The 17,413-nt window shown below is 45.8% G+C and overlaps 1 protein-coding gene across 3 annotated transcripts in view; it reads right to left on the reverse strand.

Moving 5' to 3' along the window:
* glra1 (glycine receptor, alpha 1) overlaps nucleotides 1-17,413 on the reverse strand; it is an 84,729-nt gene that overhangs the window by 15,052 nt on the left and 52,264 nt on the right. For all 3 annotated transcript variants that reach the window (XM_018674995.1, XM_051069625.1, XM_051069624.1), the window contains exons 4-8: nucleotides 13,022-13,245; nucleotides 9,718-9,800; nucleotides 8,593-8,730; nucleotides 4,285-4,499; nucleotides 2,293-2,439 (exon numbers count right to left, since the gene is read on the reverse strand). In XM_018674995.1, the coding sequence (XP_018530511.1) occupies nucleotides 2,293-2,439; nucleotides 4,285-4,499; nucleotides 8,593-8,730; nucleotides 9,718-9,800; nucleotides 13,022-13,245 (807 nt within the window). The remainder of the gene's footprint in view (nucleotides 1-2,292; nucleotides 2,440-4,284; nucleotides 4,500-8,592; nucleotides 8,731-9,717; nucleotides 9,801-13,021; nucleotides 13,246-17,413) is intronic.

The following is a 17,413-nucleotide window of genomic DNA, read 5'->3' on the forward strand; positions in this document are numbered from 1 at the left end:
TAACTGTAACTGTTACTGTTACTGTCACTGTAACTGTTACTGTAACTGTAACTGTAACTGTTACTGTTACTGTAACTGTAACTGTCACTGTCACTGTAACTGTTACTGTAACTGTAACTGTAACTGTTACTGTTACTGTAACTGTAACTGTCACTGTTACTGTAACTGTAACTGTCACTGTTACTGTAACTCATCAAACTTTTTGGTTTTGGACTGAAAATAGAAACAATCTGAAGGCTTCATGTGGGGATCTGTTGTTGTGAGAAGCATCATTTACTGATTCTAGTCATTAGTCATTTACTGGTCTTTTAGTCCCTGTATCATCAGTAATAACACATGATAACACAGTGATAATAATGAATAATAATAATAATAATAATAATAATAATAATAACCTTCAGCTCTGACTCCATCTTTCCAGACTAAAACAATCTAATATTAAAACTGGTTCCTGGCACAGCGTCCTCACTTCGCGGCACCTTCATCATCTCACCAGCCTTGTGAGGACACAAGGTCCTCATAAATACAGTAACACACACACACACACACACACACTGTACAGATTCACTGCAGGCTCATTTCTCGTGGGTGTTTGTGTTTTCAGATCACAACTGATCGATTCAACGCTTCAACACTAAAACCAACTGAAGACAAAACCCCTGATTCATCTCAACAGGCCTCTGGGGGAAAGTTGACATTGTCAGTTTTTCCTAAATATATCCAAAGCAGGTCTGACAAATGAAATAAAGTGACGTGTCTCCACTTCATCTTCACTTTATCCTGAGTCGTCTTTTTTAGACTCAGACAGTTAATAAAATATTCAAAGTGTTTTTGAGGCAGATGTTTGTTTCTGGCTTCACAGCGACAGAAAAACTAAATATAGTCGAAGGCTGCTGATGTGATCACCGTTACAATGCTGCTGTTTCCATCAGGACAGATCCAATGAGTGTCAGACTGGTTTTTAATGCAAAACACACACAAAGGCTTATTCAACTTTTTAACACACAACTTAACCAAAACCAACTCCACCTCACGGTCTAAAACCCTGACGTCCTCTACAGGAAGGACCAGAGTGACCTGATGTTCAGCCGGAGACTCATCCCCCACACTGCACCACAGAGTTCTGGGTCTTTCCTGGGATCTCCTCCTGCTTGGACCTCCAAAGGAAGAGTCCACCTCAACTGGCTCCTTTCAGCATGAAGGAGAACCACCATCTTAACGTGGTGCAGGGGTTTGTGTGTCCTGGGAGTTGTGTTGACCCCGGTAGGGTCTCCCAAGACAAACTGGTCCCAGGAGAGAAACCAGACTAGGAGTGATTCACCAAACCCTAAAGACACTCAGATCCATCCAGACCAGGGAGACCAGGGCCTCCTTCTGGGAGGCTGATTCAGATTGCTGATAAAATGATCCTGATCTGCCTCTTAACTAATGACAGAGCTCTTCCTGGTCCTGGTCTCCTCCCTCAGTATTTTGATGAAAAGAATCTGCTGTGATGAGGAGTGAGGAGCAGCTTTCAGTCTGGACACAGTTACAGTTAGTGCACATCATAAACCCTGTGCTGCTCTCTGCTTCCTCTAAATGATGCATTTTCACAAACTAAACTTTCAGATCTCAGGGAGAAGTTTCCTCCTGCTCTGCATTGTGAATCTGTGATGAGCCCGGCCTCTGTTTGCTCCGCATTTCATCCTTTAATCATGGCCGACGCTCCGCCCATCAAACATTGATGCTCCCTGTTTGTGCCGAGCGGTGAGCACGGCACAAAGCTGAGATCAAACAGCCGGTGAATATTTCAGGAGGACGGAGGAGGAGAGCCCAGGTTTTAGGGATTTTAACTACACTGTGCTGTTTATAGAGCTCAACATCACTGCAACAAGCTCCTGACAACATGAGATGTTTTACTCTGGTAAAAGTAGGAGTCTACCTGGGGGCAGACGACCCTCCACTGCAGCTGCACCTCAGTCTTTACCATCTACACATCTGAGGCTTTAAACTGTCTGTCTCTGTTTGGGTGGTTAGAGACAACAGCTCAGGTCTGAACAAACTTCAGTCTCTTTGACTGTTGGTCTGTTCCTTCACCGTCCTTAAAGTCATGTGTCTTTTCCAGGTGGATTCCTCTTTGTCCTCTTTAAGTTCTGAATCAATCTTTAAAAAATACAAGCAGCTGGTTTCACTTCCTGTTCCTGATCAGACGTTCTGTCACGTCTCATTTTCTGACACCACAAAGCCGCTGAGAAAAAAACCTACCTGTGGATATAAATGTGTGATTGTGTTGTGATGTGAGAGTTTATTCACCTTCATGTGTCGTCGCCTCCGTCTGAAGCGCAGCAGCTCCTTGTGTTGGCGGGCGATGAAGTTGACGGCGGCGTACTCCAGCAGGGCCGAGAACACGAACAGAAGACACACGGCCATCCAGATGTCGATGGCTTTAACGTAGGACACCTGCAGGAGGGCGACAGGAGGGGGCAGATATTACTGGCTGCTGGGTCTGGGAGGTGAACACCTGTCATCGACCACATCTGATCTGACGCTGAAGGAACGAGAGACAGAATCATAAAGATCTGTTCCTTCCTTTTTGTTTGGTACAGGCTGGTTAGTGCAGTTTTAAGATGCTCCGTAAACACTCACCGGCCTCTTTATTAGGTACACCTGTTCAACTGCTCCATAACACAAATATCTAATCAGCCAATCACACGGCAGCAGCTCAGTGTGTTTAGTCCTGTAGACGAGCTGAAGACGAGCTGAAGTTCTGATGTGACGCTCAGGGTTCATTCAGAGTTTGGTGTAAACACCATGACAGCGTGGATCAACTGAGCATCATTTAAACTCCACAGCTGAGGACTGACACACATGAACAAAAAGACAGAGGAGATGTATTCAGAGAACAGCTGCAGCTTTTACATCCAGAGTTTGGTGTGAAGAGAGACGGACAAGGTGAGGGCTGTTGAGATAATAAGGACTAAATGACGTCTGATTGCGATCTGCCCAACAAGTACCATTATTCACCTCGGCCTGTCATTACAACTCTCCATCCAATTACAGGCTGAGGAGGGAGATCCTCCTGTTTCACACAGAGTAAACCCACAATCAGCCGCTCCAGTCCAATTCAACTGTGACTTCAGATCACTTTACACACACACACACACACACACAGGGCTTATCTCCGCTGCTCTGCCTTGTTGTGATTGGCCTGCAGTCTGATGCTTATGAAAACATTTATCTTCCGATGCCTGGCTGAACCCCCTCAGTCTGATGGTCCAGGCTGAGACACTGAGACCATTCTTCACTGAGCACAGAGAATAAAACAGGATGTTTGCAGAACTAGAACCACCTGCACAGAGGAAACACCTGGTCTGACCTGATCCTCAGTGAACCTGTCAGGGTCAGGGTTAGAAACAGGCTCCTGTCTGTGGGGCTGCTGAAAGGCATTCTGGGAAAGTGAAGCACAAATGGAGGTAAACGAAGCAGATGGAGGGAGAAGACGTCGTTTCTCTGAACCTCCATGACTTCCCTCTGCTCACGGATCAGGATTAGTCTGAGTGCTGCAGCAGAGATGGTCCAGTTCCAGTACCAGACCAGAGTTCAGACCAGTCTCTCTGCTGAGGCTCAGACTGATCGTCCTCCTTTATCTCCTCCTCTCCTGTGTGTGTGTGTCTGTGTCTGTGTGTGTGTGTGTGTGTCTGTGTGTGTGTTGAGGTGTGTGTGTGTGTGTGTGTGTGTGTCTGTGTCTGTGTGTGTGTTGAGGTGTGTGTGTGTTAGCCCACCTAAGCTCAGCTGTGCTGTGTGATCATTACTGTGCAGAGGAATCACGGTTCACTTGTTCAATTTTTAGAGCACATGAAGCACCTAATGTCAACAACAGTGTGTGTGTGTGTGTGTGTGTGTGTTGGGGATTACAGCTTCCCTGGACATCATTATACAATCCTCCTGGCTCACGCAAACTCACAGCGTTTTCCTCCTTTAATCTGAAAATCCCTCCTTTTAGAAAAGTTTGTTTTTTCATCCTTGTCTCCTTGAACATCTCTCCTCCTCCTCCTCCTCCTCCCTACTCCCTCCTCTCTCTCCTCCTCCTCTCTCCTCCTCCTCTCCCCTCCTCCTCCTCCTCCTCCTCCTCTTCTCCTCCTCCTCCTCCTCCCTCCTCTCTCCTCCTCCCTCCTCCTCCTCCCCCTCCTCCTCCTCCTCCTCCTCCTCCTCTCTCCTCCCCTTTCCTCCTCCTCTCTCCTCTCTCTCCTCCTCTCTCCTCCTCCTTCCTTTGTTTCAGTGAAACAGGTGCGTTTGATTCGTCACCTTGGGCAGCGAGGCTCTGGAGCCGGAGCTCTGCGTGGTCATGGTCAGCACGGTGGTGATGCCCAGGCCGACCCGGGCGGGCGCAGCGTCCATGTTGATCCAGAAGGAGACCCAGGACAGGATGACGATGAGCAGAGAGGGGATGTACATCTGGATCAGGTAGTAGCCCATCTGACGCTCCAGGTGGAAACGAGCCTCGATACAGGTGAACTTACCTGGGGGAGGAGGAGGGAGAGAGGGAGAAGAGTTTTTATTATCACCAATGAGAGAAGAAGAAATGAAAGAGTGAGTGATCTGATGGAATCATCGACTGAGAGAGACATTAAACTGTTTATTACTCTGAAGCTGAGGAACAAGACTTGGAGACAAGACTGAGAGTCTTTGTCTTTTTCTGTCTCTAACAGAGGATCTGCTTCTTCAGAGCATCTCCTTAAATTAAATATAAAGCTGTCAGATGAATATCGGCTGGTCAAACATCCAGGATAAATATTTTCACTAACTTTTATTCTCATGTTTTATTTGTCTGTTTCTGTATTTTAGTTTATTTTCATTTTCTAATCTCTTCAGTCCTTAATAACAAAATGTAATTGTATCTGAATGTCAGTTTCACTTTTTCTAACTGACGTCTGCACTGATTTTATAAAGAATAAATCTGATTTTAAAGAATAAAATCTCCAGTGTTCTGTGTGTAGAAACACTGGTCGTCAGTTTCAGAGAAATAAACAGAGACGATGCTTTTGTCTTTAAGACGTGAGAGTTAAAAAGGTTGTACAGTAAAAACGTTCCTGCTCCAGTGGTCTGAGTTAATCTTCAAAAAAGAATTCCTTTCATTTAAAAGAGAGAAGAGAAGGAGGATCTCTCAGGAGCATCATGACGTTCTGTTCTCACAACATGTGAAACTAAGGGCTAGAAGCAGGAACATTAGCAGAGTGATCTCTGCTCTTGGTGTGAGGAGCAGCCATCTTGGATTCTGATGTTGGGTTGGTGGAAATCTGACATCAGGAGGCGTTCAGGTTCAGCTGTGTGTGTCTGAGCATCTTAACCACCTCTGTTGTCTTATTAAATACTGCACACTCTGAGCTGTAGCTCTGTAGCTGCTGTAGCTCTGTCAGCTCTGTAGCTGCTGTAGCTCTGTAGCTCTGTAGCTGCTGTAGCTCTGTAGCTCTGCAGCTCTGTAGCTCTGTAGCTCTGTAGCTCTGGCTAGCTCTGTAGCTCTGTAGCTCTGTAGCTCTGTAGCTCTGTAGCTGCTGTAGCTCTGTAGCTCTGTAGCTCTGTAGCTGCTGTAGCTCTGTAGCTCTGTAGCTCTGTAGCTCTGTAGCTCTGTAGCTCTGCCTGTTGCAGTCTGCCAGAAGCACTGTTAGTCCTTGTGAGGCTGTGAAGGCAGAGGAACAGTGGATGCTCGCAGCGTGCTGTCAGAAAAAGGGGGGGTGGAGAGATTAGGAGGGATGGAGTCAGAGTTTCACCTCCTTCTCTTAATCCCTCCTGTTTTCACTACAACATGTTACAATATGCAGGAGCCATGTTTCTCTCCCAGAAACCAGCTGCCAATCACACACAGGTCAGCTCAGGTCTGTTCAAACAGGATGACTATCACTGCTTATGGTGCACACACACACACACACACACACACACACACACACACACACAGGAAATCTGCAGCACAGATAATTAAATTAAGAGAAGCTTTATTTACACAGCAGCACAGAGGCAACAGTTTCTCCTGCTGTAATGTAACGAGAGCTGCCTCAGAATAAACCACAGGAGAGCCAGAGAGCAAGATGGCCGACGAGCCATTTAATCAAAGACGATCAATGGGAGGCAGCCTCATCAATTAGAGTTAACCCTGAACGACTGAGGAGAGAGGGGAGGAGGAGGGGGGAGGAGAGAGGAGGAGAAGAGGAGAGGAGAGAGGAGGAAATGTAATGTCAGAGCGAGAGAGGGATGAGGGAGGGGGGAGGATGATATGAGAGGAGGGGGGGGAGAGGGAAGGAGAAAATGAGGGGGGGTTGATGAGATCGGACTTGATTTATAGCTGTGATCCACTTCAGAGCTTTTAAGTGCTGTCCATATTTTCCATCTGATAAAAAGACTGAAATTATTCAGCCCCAGCCCCCCCCCCACTGTGTGTGTGTGAGACACTGCATAGACCTGTGTCTGCTTCTTACACACACACACACACACACACACACACACACACACACACAGCTCCCAGTCGTGTGTGTGAGAAACGATTTGAGTTTTGACACTTCTGGAAATAATTAGGGACATTTTTAGAAAGACGACATTTTGTGGAAGGAGGTGGAGGCATGGTGTGTGTGTGTGTGTGTGTGTGTGTGGGGGGGGGTGGTTAAGGAGCACACCATATAAATCAGAGTCTGTGGTTTGACTTGCTTCTACACCAACTGTCCAGTGGAGGCGGGGCCTGTGGGGAGCAGTGCATTGTGGGCTGTTTGTCTCTGTGACTGGAGGTGGACGGAGACAGACTTTGTTTGTGGACGGTGAACTGTTGTGTGTTACACCACAACCACACACACGAGCTCCTGCTCCAGAACAACAAACATCAAACTACTTCAGCTGCTCACGTTTTATCCTATCAGACGTGAGGCTAACATGCTAATGCTAACTGTCACCTTCCTATTCGCTGCCACTGAATATACGACCACATTAACACCGAGTTCAGTTTGTGTGTCACTGTCTGTCTACGGTATGGTTCAACAACATGGCTGCGACTACCCAGAATGCAATGCGATTCCTGCTCTCTAGAGGAAAAATGTAGAAATGAGAGTGGAGGAGAGAGGATGGTCTGAGTGAGGACGGCTTCATCAGAGACGGTTACTGTTTCATTAAATGCACAGAAGTGATATGTGAGGACTGTTAAACTAACAGGACAGACAATCATCTCATGCTGCAGCTTCCAGTCTGAAGGTTTGTCACATTAACGAGCAGTTAGTAAAGATCCTCCAGCCTTTAATCATGAGACCACGTAGACAGACGCTGCTGAGCCGACGTCCTCTGTGCTTTGGTTTAGATTTAGAATTAGTTCAGGTTAATGTTGGAGTAAAGAACTGGAGGTGCTGGTGGTTTAGAGGTCAGTGAACGCACCACGTTGTGTTTGTGTCTAAACATGTTTTTCATTCAGACACACGACGAACACGTCAGCAGAAAACACAGAGGCCCTGCAATGCAGCACAAAGTAATCAGTATTAAAACAGGGATTCTTCTTTGTGTGTGTGTGTGTGTGTGTGTGTGTGTGTGTGTGTGCTGGAGCGGATGGAGGGATGGAAAGAAATAAAGAGAGAGAGAGAGAGAGAGAGAGAGAGAGAGAGAGAGAAATCTCTCTCAGAGTCACAATAAACTGCAGCTAATAAATCTGAAGGAAAACGACACCTTAATTTACTCTTAAAACTCACACACACACACACACACACACACACACACACACACACACAGTGACAGAGATGAGATGAGAAAACAGCAGGAAGAAGAAAAATCAACTGGTTAAATTTAGCATCACTTCTGTCTCTGTTCTGTTCCAGTTTGCTCCTGTGTTTTTATCATTTATCATCATCACACATTATTTCTGCTCTTTCTTTTCTTCCGTGGAAAACTTGTCATAACTGAACAAACAAATACAAACAGAAGTTGTCTCAGAATGGCCTGAAGCTGCAGCTCAGTTTCTATTCAGACAATACGTCAGTTCAAACTGTGTTTTATCGGTTTTCAACTTTTTCATCGTTGTTTTTGAATTTGAACTAAAACAGGAAAAACCATAAAAGGAAGGACATGGATTTAACAAAGCTGTGGATTAGCACTTCATCGTCTCTGTGTGTGCATATGTGTGTGTGGAAGAGGGTGAGGATTAATGTGTGTGTGTGTGTGTGTGTGTGTGTGTGTCGTGTCAAGGCTTCTCGTCTGGAGGTGGAATCATTCGTCTCCGTGGCGACAGCAGACGTCAACCTCAGTGTGAGTGATGGCTCTGAATCTGAACTAATCAGCCTGACACACACACACACACACACACACACACACACACACACACACACACACACACACACACACACACACACACTCTGACTGGTGGGTTTCATTACGACCTGTCAGTTTTTCCTTGAAAGTTTGTTTTGCTTCACTCTGAGTTTATGGAGAAGAAACTGATCCAGGATCAGAGTCTCTCACACACAGACAGAGTAATTTCCAGACTACATCTGATCAGGCTCTGATGGACCTGATGAGCAGGACCAGGATCTGTCAGGAGACTGAGACGTGAAGCTTTGAGCAGCAGACGGACACAGAGCAGGTGTCACTCACCTGTGTTGTAGTGTTTGGTGCAGTAACGAAGGTCCTTCTCCTCTTTGAGGATAAACTGAGGTAACGTCAGGCCGTCGGCCACCTGCACCGCTCCCTTCTCATCCCACTCAAATATCAGGTCATTCATGGTGTAGCCGACTGCAGGAGGAGAGAGGAGAGAGGAGAGAGGAGGAGAGAGGAGAGAGGAGAGAGGAGGAGAGGAGGAGAGAGGAGAGAGGAGGAGAGAGGAGGAGAGAGGAGGAGAGGAGGAGAGAGGAGGAGAGAGGAGGAGAGAGGAGGAGAGAGGAGGAGAGAGAGGAGAGAGAGGAGGAGAGAGGAGGAGAGGAGGAGGAGAGAGGAGAGAGGAGGAGAGAGGAGAGAGGAGGAGAGAGGAGGAGAGAGGAGAGAGGAGGAGAGGAGGAGGAGAGAGGAGAGAGGAGGAGAGAGGAGAGAGGAGAGAGGAGGAGAGAGGAGGAGAGGAGGAGAGAGGAGGAGAGAGGAGAGAGGAGGAGAGAGGAGGAGAGAGGAGAGGAGGAGAGAGGGAGAGGAGGAGAGAGGAGGAGGAGAGAGGAGGAGAGAGGAGGAGAGGAGGAGAGAGGAGGAGAGGAGGAGAGGAGAGAGGAGAGAGGAGGAGAGAGGGAGGAGAGAGGAGGAGAGAGGAGGAGAGAGGAGGAGAGAGTTTCCATCAGAGTGCGAGGTCACTTGTTTTATTCTCCGGACGAATAAATGACATGAAGGAAAAATACAGAAGAGAGGGAAGAAAAATAAGAAGAAATGAAGGAAGAGAAAAAAGGAGAGAGAGACTCAGAAGGAAGGAAAGCAGAAAGATGACGAGAGATGAAGAGAAAGAAAAATGAAGGAAAGATAAAAAAGGAAAGATGTATGAAACAATGGGGAAGGAAGGAGTGAAAGAAGAAAGAAAGAAGTGTTGCAGGACGGAGAGCAGAAAGAAAGAAGGGATGAAAAAGGAGAATGAAGGAGAATGAAGGACAGAACGATCAGAGACTGAATGAACACACTCTGTCAGACTGACCACACACACACTGCTCCTCTTAATTCACTGAAGCTCTAACATCAGCTCCAGGACCAGGACCAGGACCAGGACAGAAACCTGTGTCTGGGACTGATGCCACTGTGGGTACTCACAGCTCTCCAGCTGCATGATGCACGTCTGCACGTCCATGGGGAAGTTCTTCAGATCCATGGGACAGGCCAGGACCAGCGTGATCCTGCACACACACAGGAAGCATCAGTTACACTCAGAGGATTAACCAGGACCAGGACCAGGACCAGACTCCAGCTTCAGCTTGTTCTGAAAACAGCTCTGATGGAGACATTCACTGGATCAGTTGATCAGAAACTTTACTCTTAGAGACAGAGATATTAATCCGCCGCTGAAAGTAGTCCTCAGAAAGAGAACGCTTTTCTTTAACGATGTACTCCTCATGTTTTTAAAGATTTCCTGTGTCAGTAAGAACCAGTGAGACTCACACATGACTACTCATCATGTCCAGTAATGGATTACTTTTCCTGAGTAACTTCCCCAGCACTGATCATCACCTGTGCTGTTAGAGGTCAGAGGTCACAGTGTCAGCCCTCACCAGCAGGTGAGCAGTAACATGGGACTGAAGCTCAGTGTCTGTGCTGCTGTTCCTCTAACACCAAACAAAACGGATTATTCTCATCAGTCGACTCAGTCACAGTGTTCAGTTTATAAAACGTGTTCGCCAACAGATTTACTATCTTACACTCAATAATCAATAATCAATCACTGTAACATAAGACTATATGAATTCAAATAAAGAAAATCTGTCCATTTAGCAGCTGTTCTGGAGCTTTCAATCAAATCACATGACCTTGACTTTGAAGCACAGTTTTTAATCAAACATGGCGGAGAAGTCTTGGAGCTTTGACTCCATCTATCAACTCCATCTGCTGATGAAGACCATGTGTTGCAATTGAAAGCTCCTCTTCAGCTACTAAATGGACCTGATAGTGACTAGATATTCCTGATTATCCGTCTTAAACATGGAATTTTAGAATTAATCTTGTCTAATTGGTGGATGAATTCCCAGAATGCACTTTGCTCAGTGATGTATTGTGGTACTCAGGGAGGTGTCACGTGACTTTAAAGCTCCACCACCATCTGAACTTCTCTGCACGCGCTCAGTGGCTCTGTTCTGTTCCAACAGGACGCCCACTGTTACAACACACACACGTCCACTCTGATGTACCAAATAAACTCTGCAGCGTCTGCACTTCGCCTGACAGAATGCTGAATATGTATTACACACATGATGTCCCACTTTCTCCGAGCGGTGCTTTCTGTCATCACCTAAACACCGAGTGCTGAAGGTGATGCCTTGCTTTCTACTTTCCTGTGCTTCAGAGGGAGTTGAACCTCAAACCCTGCAGGAGCCTGTTCTCTCTGCTGAGGGGTTACAAGGAAAATGATGAATGATCCACTGTGGGCTGCAGCTTCAGCCTTTATCTGTTCACAACCATCACATTAAGAGCAGCTGAGTTATCTATCAGCACTTTGTGTTGTCAGACAGCAGCTGTGGATCACTGTGCTTCTGAATGAAGCTCTGCAGCTGTGAACAGCTTCTTCGTTCTGGTTTCTGATGATGGACGCTGGGGACGATGAAATCCTCCAGTGGAAACATCTTCATGTCTGTGTGTTTCAACAGTGTCTGCTAATTGACTTTAATTGGCTCCATGAGCAGCGAGTCACAGCCGCTGCTGCAGCTCCAACTGCTCACTGTGTTGGTGAGAAGCCACAGCAGCTTCCTGTTGGTTTTTACAACATGCACCTGTCCTCAGCTCTCACACTCAGAAACACTCTGTGTGAAATCATCCTGTTTATTCAGAAACATCACGACGAGATCCCTGAGAGACGTCAGTGGTCTGAAGTCTGTCATAGGTCCTCCGTTAGGTTCAGACTCTGCTCAACCTGATATCATGGGATGGAGTATAAACTGAAGTGCTGATGAGGACAGAGAGCCCTGGTGTTCAGAGGTCAGAGGTCAGAGGTCAGAGGAATGGAAATGTAGCTTGTATTTGGGTATTTGGTATTTTATCATCCTAAAATATCAAGTCTGATATCTGTTTTAGAACGTCTGTGGTTTCACATGTTGAAATGAAATCCTCACAGATTTTCCTCTTCTATATTAATCCACACACACAGGATCAAATATCAGAGAGGAGGTGCAGCAGGAGGAATCTGCTCACTTTCATCCTGGAGGAGCGGCGGCCATCGGTCTTCTCCTCGTGCTGCTCCGCCGTCGAGCGATAAACATCAAAAACCAGAATAAACAACATTTACAAGACCCCACTTTCTCCTCCTCCTCCAGGACGGTTTAATATCCCCGGCCTCTGAGATCAAGCTGATCAACACAGGGTTCATTCTGCTGCTGTCAAGTTAAAAAATGAACAGAGCAGAGGAGGAGAGCCGGTTCATCCCTTTTCTGACGATATTTATAAAGGGCCAATCTCACTCCTCCTCCTGCCGGACACCAAGGTGAAAACTGAGGCTGATAACAGATCTGATTCGCCGCTGGAATACTAACAGGCCAAGTAGATTACCATGGCTGCTGCGACACTTTCTCATTCGCCCCTGAGCAGAGGCAATAAAAACGAGGAGGAAGAGCAGGAACGGGCGGGATAAAGGTTTGTCGGCTGAAGGCGGCTATAACTCTGAGAGCCTCGAAGAGGATGTTTCAGAGATACAAAGAAAAAAAGGAGCCAAGGAGGAAATAAAAACCTCCGACTCTGAAGCAGAGGATGAAGGACTGTGGGCTGCAATAAACAGGAAGTCAGAGCAGGAGAGTCGCTCTCGATCCTCCATCATAGTTTTATAACTGATTGTTTCAATATAACCTTCATCTCCTGCTGCAGATAAAAACTTTTTAAACGGGTTTCACCAGGTAACAAGGTGCTGAGAGTTGACTGTTTATCTGACCTTCATTAAATGAGTCTGAATATCAGGAAACATCTTCAGTTATTCCAGATCAGCAACAGATGATGAGTCGAGTTTTTTCCTCATGTTCGTCTTCGTTTAGATTCAGACACATGAACTAAACCACAGTCTGAATAAAATGTTTTGAGACCCTGAGCAGAGGCTGTTTGTTGGTGAAGCTTGGTGGTGAGAGTTTTTCTCGTCTCTTTATGAAACAGAATAAAACAGCTCAGAGATGAAGATGCAGCTGTAAATTCCTGCTTCTGTTTGCTTGTGTCTTTGCATTGACTTTACATGAAACAGCTTCTAAAACTGATTTATGACTTCAAAAATCACCTTCACTCAGTTTCTCTGAGTTTGATTTAAAAATGAATGATTGAAGAAAACAGACAGCATTAAACATTAAAACAGTATTTTCCTCTTCATCAACAATCTGAGTCCATTCAGATGAGATGAAGTCAGTGAGACAGTTGGTTTCCTTCCTCCACTCACCGTATGCTGTAGAGCACGTTGCCATTTTTGGAGATGCGCAGCAGCTTGTTGTCGGTGGTGACCTCGTGGAAGTTGGCCCCCTTCTCGTTGGCGAAGAACAAGTCAGGTTTCCAGATGGAGTCCAACATGGAGGGGTCGAGGTCCAGCGAGTCGTCGGGGTACTCGCTGTAGGCCAGCCGAGGGTCGTTCCACTGCTGCCTCAGGAAGATGTTCACTCTGTAGTCCTGAGGAGAGGAAACACACGCTCAGTGAAACTCTGACACAAAGTTATCACATCCAATAACTTGAAATGTGCATCATTTTGTTGCAGTAACTTCAAACTAGCCATGATAAAACACTGCTGGTGGAAAACTTCATCCTTAAAGTAACTGTGGTTTGATACAGTTCAGCTACAAACACCAGGATCTGACACATCTAAACTGCATCTTCACTGATCTCAGGGTTCGATTCAATTATCCTCAATGATTCAGTGTCACGATGTGTTGTATCCCCAGCTCTCTATATCACTGCACATGGCTCCTTCTTCATCAGTGAATAAAAGCAGTCAGATAAATATGAACTCCCTCTTTTATTATTTAGAAAAGACTTTTAGAAATCCAGTGTCAACATAATGTCTTTCCATTATAAAGCAGAATAAATAAATAGTACAGGTCTAGCCTTTCTATGTTTGAGTGTGAAACTGTTCAGTCCTCACAAACCAAACTGATCCTCCTGCAGTGGAGCTTCAGCTTCTACAGTGGTGGTTCCTTTACAGTGGCAGGCGTTAGCTTCTCAGCTAACCTGCTAACATCTCATGCGTCGCTAACAGGAGGTCATTTTGAACTTTAGAACTTTATTGTCCAGTCGAGGACGGAAAATCAACAAGCAGCGTCGACAGGCAACAATCGAATCAGCCTCCAAACTGTCCAACATCAGTTCCTCAGCTCTGCAGTGCACACAACCCCTCCTCCACCTTTACTCCAACTGAGAGAGGCTGTTGGAGTAAAGGACCACTGTCTTTTCTCTAAAGGACAAACATCAACAGACAGAGAGGAGCTCTGTTGGTCAGCACGTAACGTGTGAGCTGTAATAAGAAATAAATAGTGGTCTGTTGGCATTGGAGAAAAGAGCACAACAAACATGGTGATGGAGTCTGTCCTCCACATTCAACAATGACACCAAAGGATTCTCACAGACAGGTCTACTGCATCAACCACACAAACTGCAGTAATCCTCTCATCTGTTCACCACCTCTGTCTCCTCTCTGTGGAGGTCCTGCTCTGCCACAGGCCGAGCACACAGGTCACAGGGAAATGGATTCAGCACAGAAACTGAATTACAACAAAACAGCAGAAGTTATGAAGCATAAATCCATGAAACACATCGAACAGACGGCTGTAAAAAGTATCCGCAGGGAGAGATGAGACTCGTCAGGGGTCAGAGCGCTGCTGAGTCAAGATGCTATAACTCCATACGGAGGAGTGGATGGACAGACAGCAGCAGATGTAGAGATGCAGTGATGGGCAGGATTTTGTGGTTGGATGAGCAGGTGCTTACAGGTCTTCATCCATATGTCATTTTCTTCTTTACGTGGACGTCAGAGATTTTCCTGATCACACAGAGCGGTGGTTTCCAGGCTGAGAGCCAGTGTCAGTGCAGCTACAGTCCAATCTACTGTCTTTGTTTTTTAATCCTCTCTACTCTTGTTGTTCTTTGTCTTGGAGGCCTGTGATCACTGTCACTGATACAGATTAGTTTCTAAAGCACAGAAGAAGACAGAGGGAGAACAGAGGGAAATCTGGACGAGTCGTCCTGGTACAAAGCTGAAGGTCACTGAGCTGCTGCTCCTCTTTACTCAGGGAGAGATGGAGAGATACAGCAGACAGAGGAACAGATGAACAGGAGATGGAGCATGTTTCAAACACATGGCCTCTGGGCTGGATGTATGTATCCCCCTCTCACAGATCCACAGAGACGACATGGAAACGCTCCTGTTTCTGTTACAGTAAGAACAGAAAACAAGGAGCAGCTGTTTCTGATGATTCAAACTGTTGCTGAAAACCACAGTCACTCATGAACGTTGTCCTGTTAACCAACCTAAAAAAATCTCATCTATGAATGTTCCCTTTTCTTTTTATTCAATTTTTGTTTCTAAGAACAAAGTATAATAAAAATACTGGATGGGCCTTTCAGCCAATCAACCACTGAGATAAAGAATCAGTAAAAATCCTTCTGTGTAAGAGCAGCGATCTCTGAACACCAGGGGAAAATAAAGGACGCAGAAACAGTCGGATTTAAAATTAGAAACCAATCGTGTTGAGTTGAAGGTCACAGGACGTCACGACTAACACAGACTCTGCTCTGACGCAGATACCTGCAGCACTGAAACAAGGACAGCACTAACAACAATCATCTGAGCGGGAAAACAACGCTTTTTAAATGGGCCAGAAATATGAACTCTCACACACCAATCACCAGATGTCTCATTAATCTAATAATAAATCTCTACCCACAAGTATTTTATAAAGAAATTAAAAAAGAGACTAAAACCAGACCAGAAAACTTTGAAAGTTTGATGAGGTTTATTATCCTGAGAGAAATCCTGAGGACGAATCATCACCAACATGAAGTCCTGATGTAAAATACAGCTCATCCTCTACAAATAAGACGCTTTGACTTCTGACTCTGGAAGCTGCAGATCTTTGTGAATCAAAGAGTCAGAGACTCAGGTTTCATCCAGCTGGAGTCTGAGGTTAAATCCAGACCTCCGTGTGGAAATGAAGCTCCACCAGGCGGCTTTAAGACCTTCAGCCTCCACTGTTTAACTGAGAGAGGAAGATCAATACGTCTCCACAGGTCTGAGTGTGTGTGTGTGTGGACTCCTGCTCTTCTATCTTTGTGAGGACCAGTTTAAGCTCAGAAAACCAAAATCTTTCACCGATTATACAAAAAGACAAAACTGGATTTTATCTCTGTTGAGGTCAAATGTTAACAAAGGTGCTGCTCTGAGTGTCATCAGCAGAAATATCAGACTGAGACGAAACATTAAGAAAAACAAATCATGAACATCTGATTCTTCTGCAGACTTTAAGTTCAAACAGGAGTGCTATCACCTGCTGCTGTTCTCCCTCCCTGCCTGAGGGGGGCGCTTTTCTCCTGTGAGGATGTTGAGTTGTAGGTGGGGCCAGCTGATTTAGCTGATTTAGCTGATTTAGCTGATTAGGCGTTAACTTGACTGACTGACGTTTATCTGAATGTTACGATGCTGTTTCTGGTCACCAGTGAATTAAGCTAACATTAGCCAGGTAACATTAGCCAGGTAACGTTAGCCAGGTAACGTTAGCTAAGCAGCAGATAGTTCAGGAGGAGTTTAGACTGGGTGAAGGTGACGTGTGTGTGGTGAACAGAGCTCTACATTGTCTACATTGAATTACAGGTCCTGCTCCCTCTCTGCTGGAACATTAGCTGCTGTTTCCTCAGAGCTTCTCCTCCTCTGCAGCTCCTTCTCCTCTTCCTGTTTCACAGCCACAGATGGAGCCTCTTTATTCAGCATGGGGTGGCATTTAGCTGGGCCCTCCATCCCCCTAATTGTCAATTATTCTCAGAATATGGAGCTCGGCCGCTGCACCAGGCTGGAGCCGTCATTAAGTAGTGTGGCGTGGCAGAAATGCATTGTGGGGACGAGGTTCGGCAGGTGGCATTTAGAGGAGCAATCAGCCACGGTGCTGCACGTGTGTGAAATACAGTCACATGGCAATCAGCCTCAGAGAGCGCCGCCGCCGTTTATCACAGTTTATCATCTCACATGAAACAAATGAGCTCGACCTTTCCTGAGCGAGAAGACGAAGCGCTCAGAGAGGATGAGCTAACAGCCCACACCGGGACCAGTATTCAGCTGAGCCCAGACAGAACTGAAGTCCTTTAGAAACCTGGAGGAGCGTCCAGGGTTTGAGGATTGAGCTCCCTGTCACTGCGCCCCCCCACTCATACCACCTCTTTATTATCTGACAGTCCTCGTGTGTGAAAACCTGCTCGGTGTTAAATCTGTTCCTGGATCAGATCCTGAGGAGTCTGACTGTGTGACCTGCTGCTCAGCTCCATATCACTGATTCTCCAGCTTCATCTGTTTCTATCAGAGATGAATTCTTTGACGAGTTCTCACTGATGATAAACAGCAGGTCAGTGTTGTAGTTCATTCAGTTCATCAGCTGCTTATTAATAAATATACCAACGTTCATTTCCAGAAATTAGTTTCTCTTGTTTCCTGATTTAACCACTGGTCATTTTCAGTCAGAATCTGAGGATCACAAACTGTTTACACTGATGTAATCAAACCTGCTGAAGATGATAAAACATGATTTACATTACATTTGATAGAAATCTGTGCAGAAGCAGCTGATCTGGTTTAGCTTC

The sequence above is a fragment of the Lates calcarifer genome, unplaced genomic scaffold (genome assembly GCF_001640805.2).
Source record: "Lates calcarifer isolate ASB-BC8 unplaced genomic scaffold, TLL_Latcal_v3 scaffold_62_131, whole genome shotgun sequence".
In the NCBI taxonomy this organism is placed as follows: domain Eukaryota; kingdom Metazoa; phylum Chordata; class Actinopteri; family Centropomidae; genus Lates; species Lates calcarifer.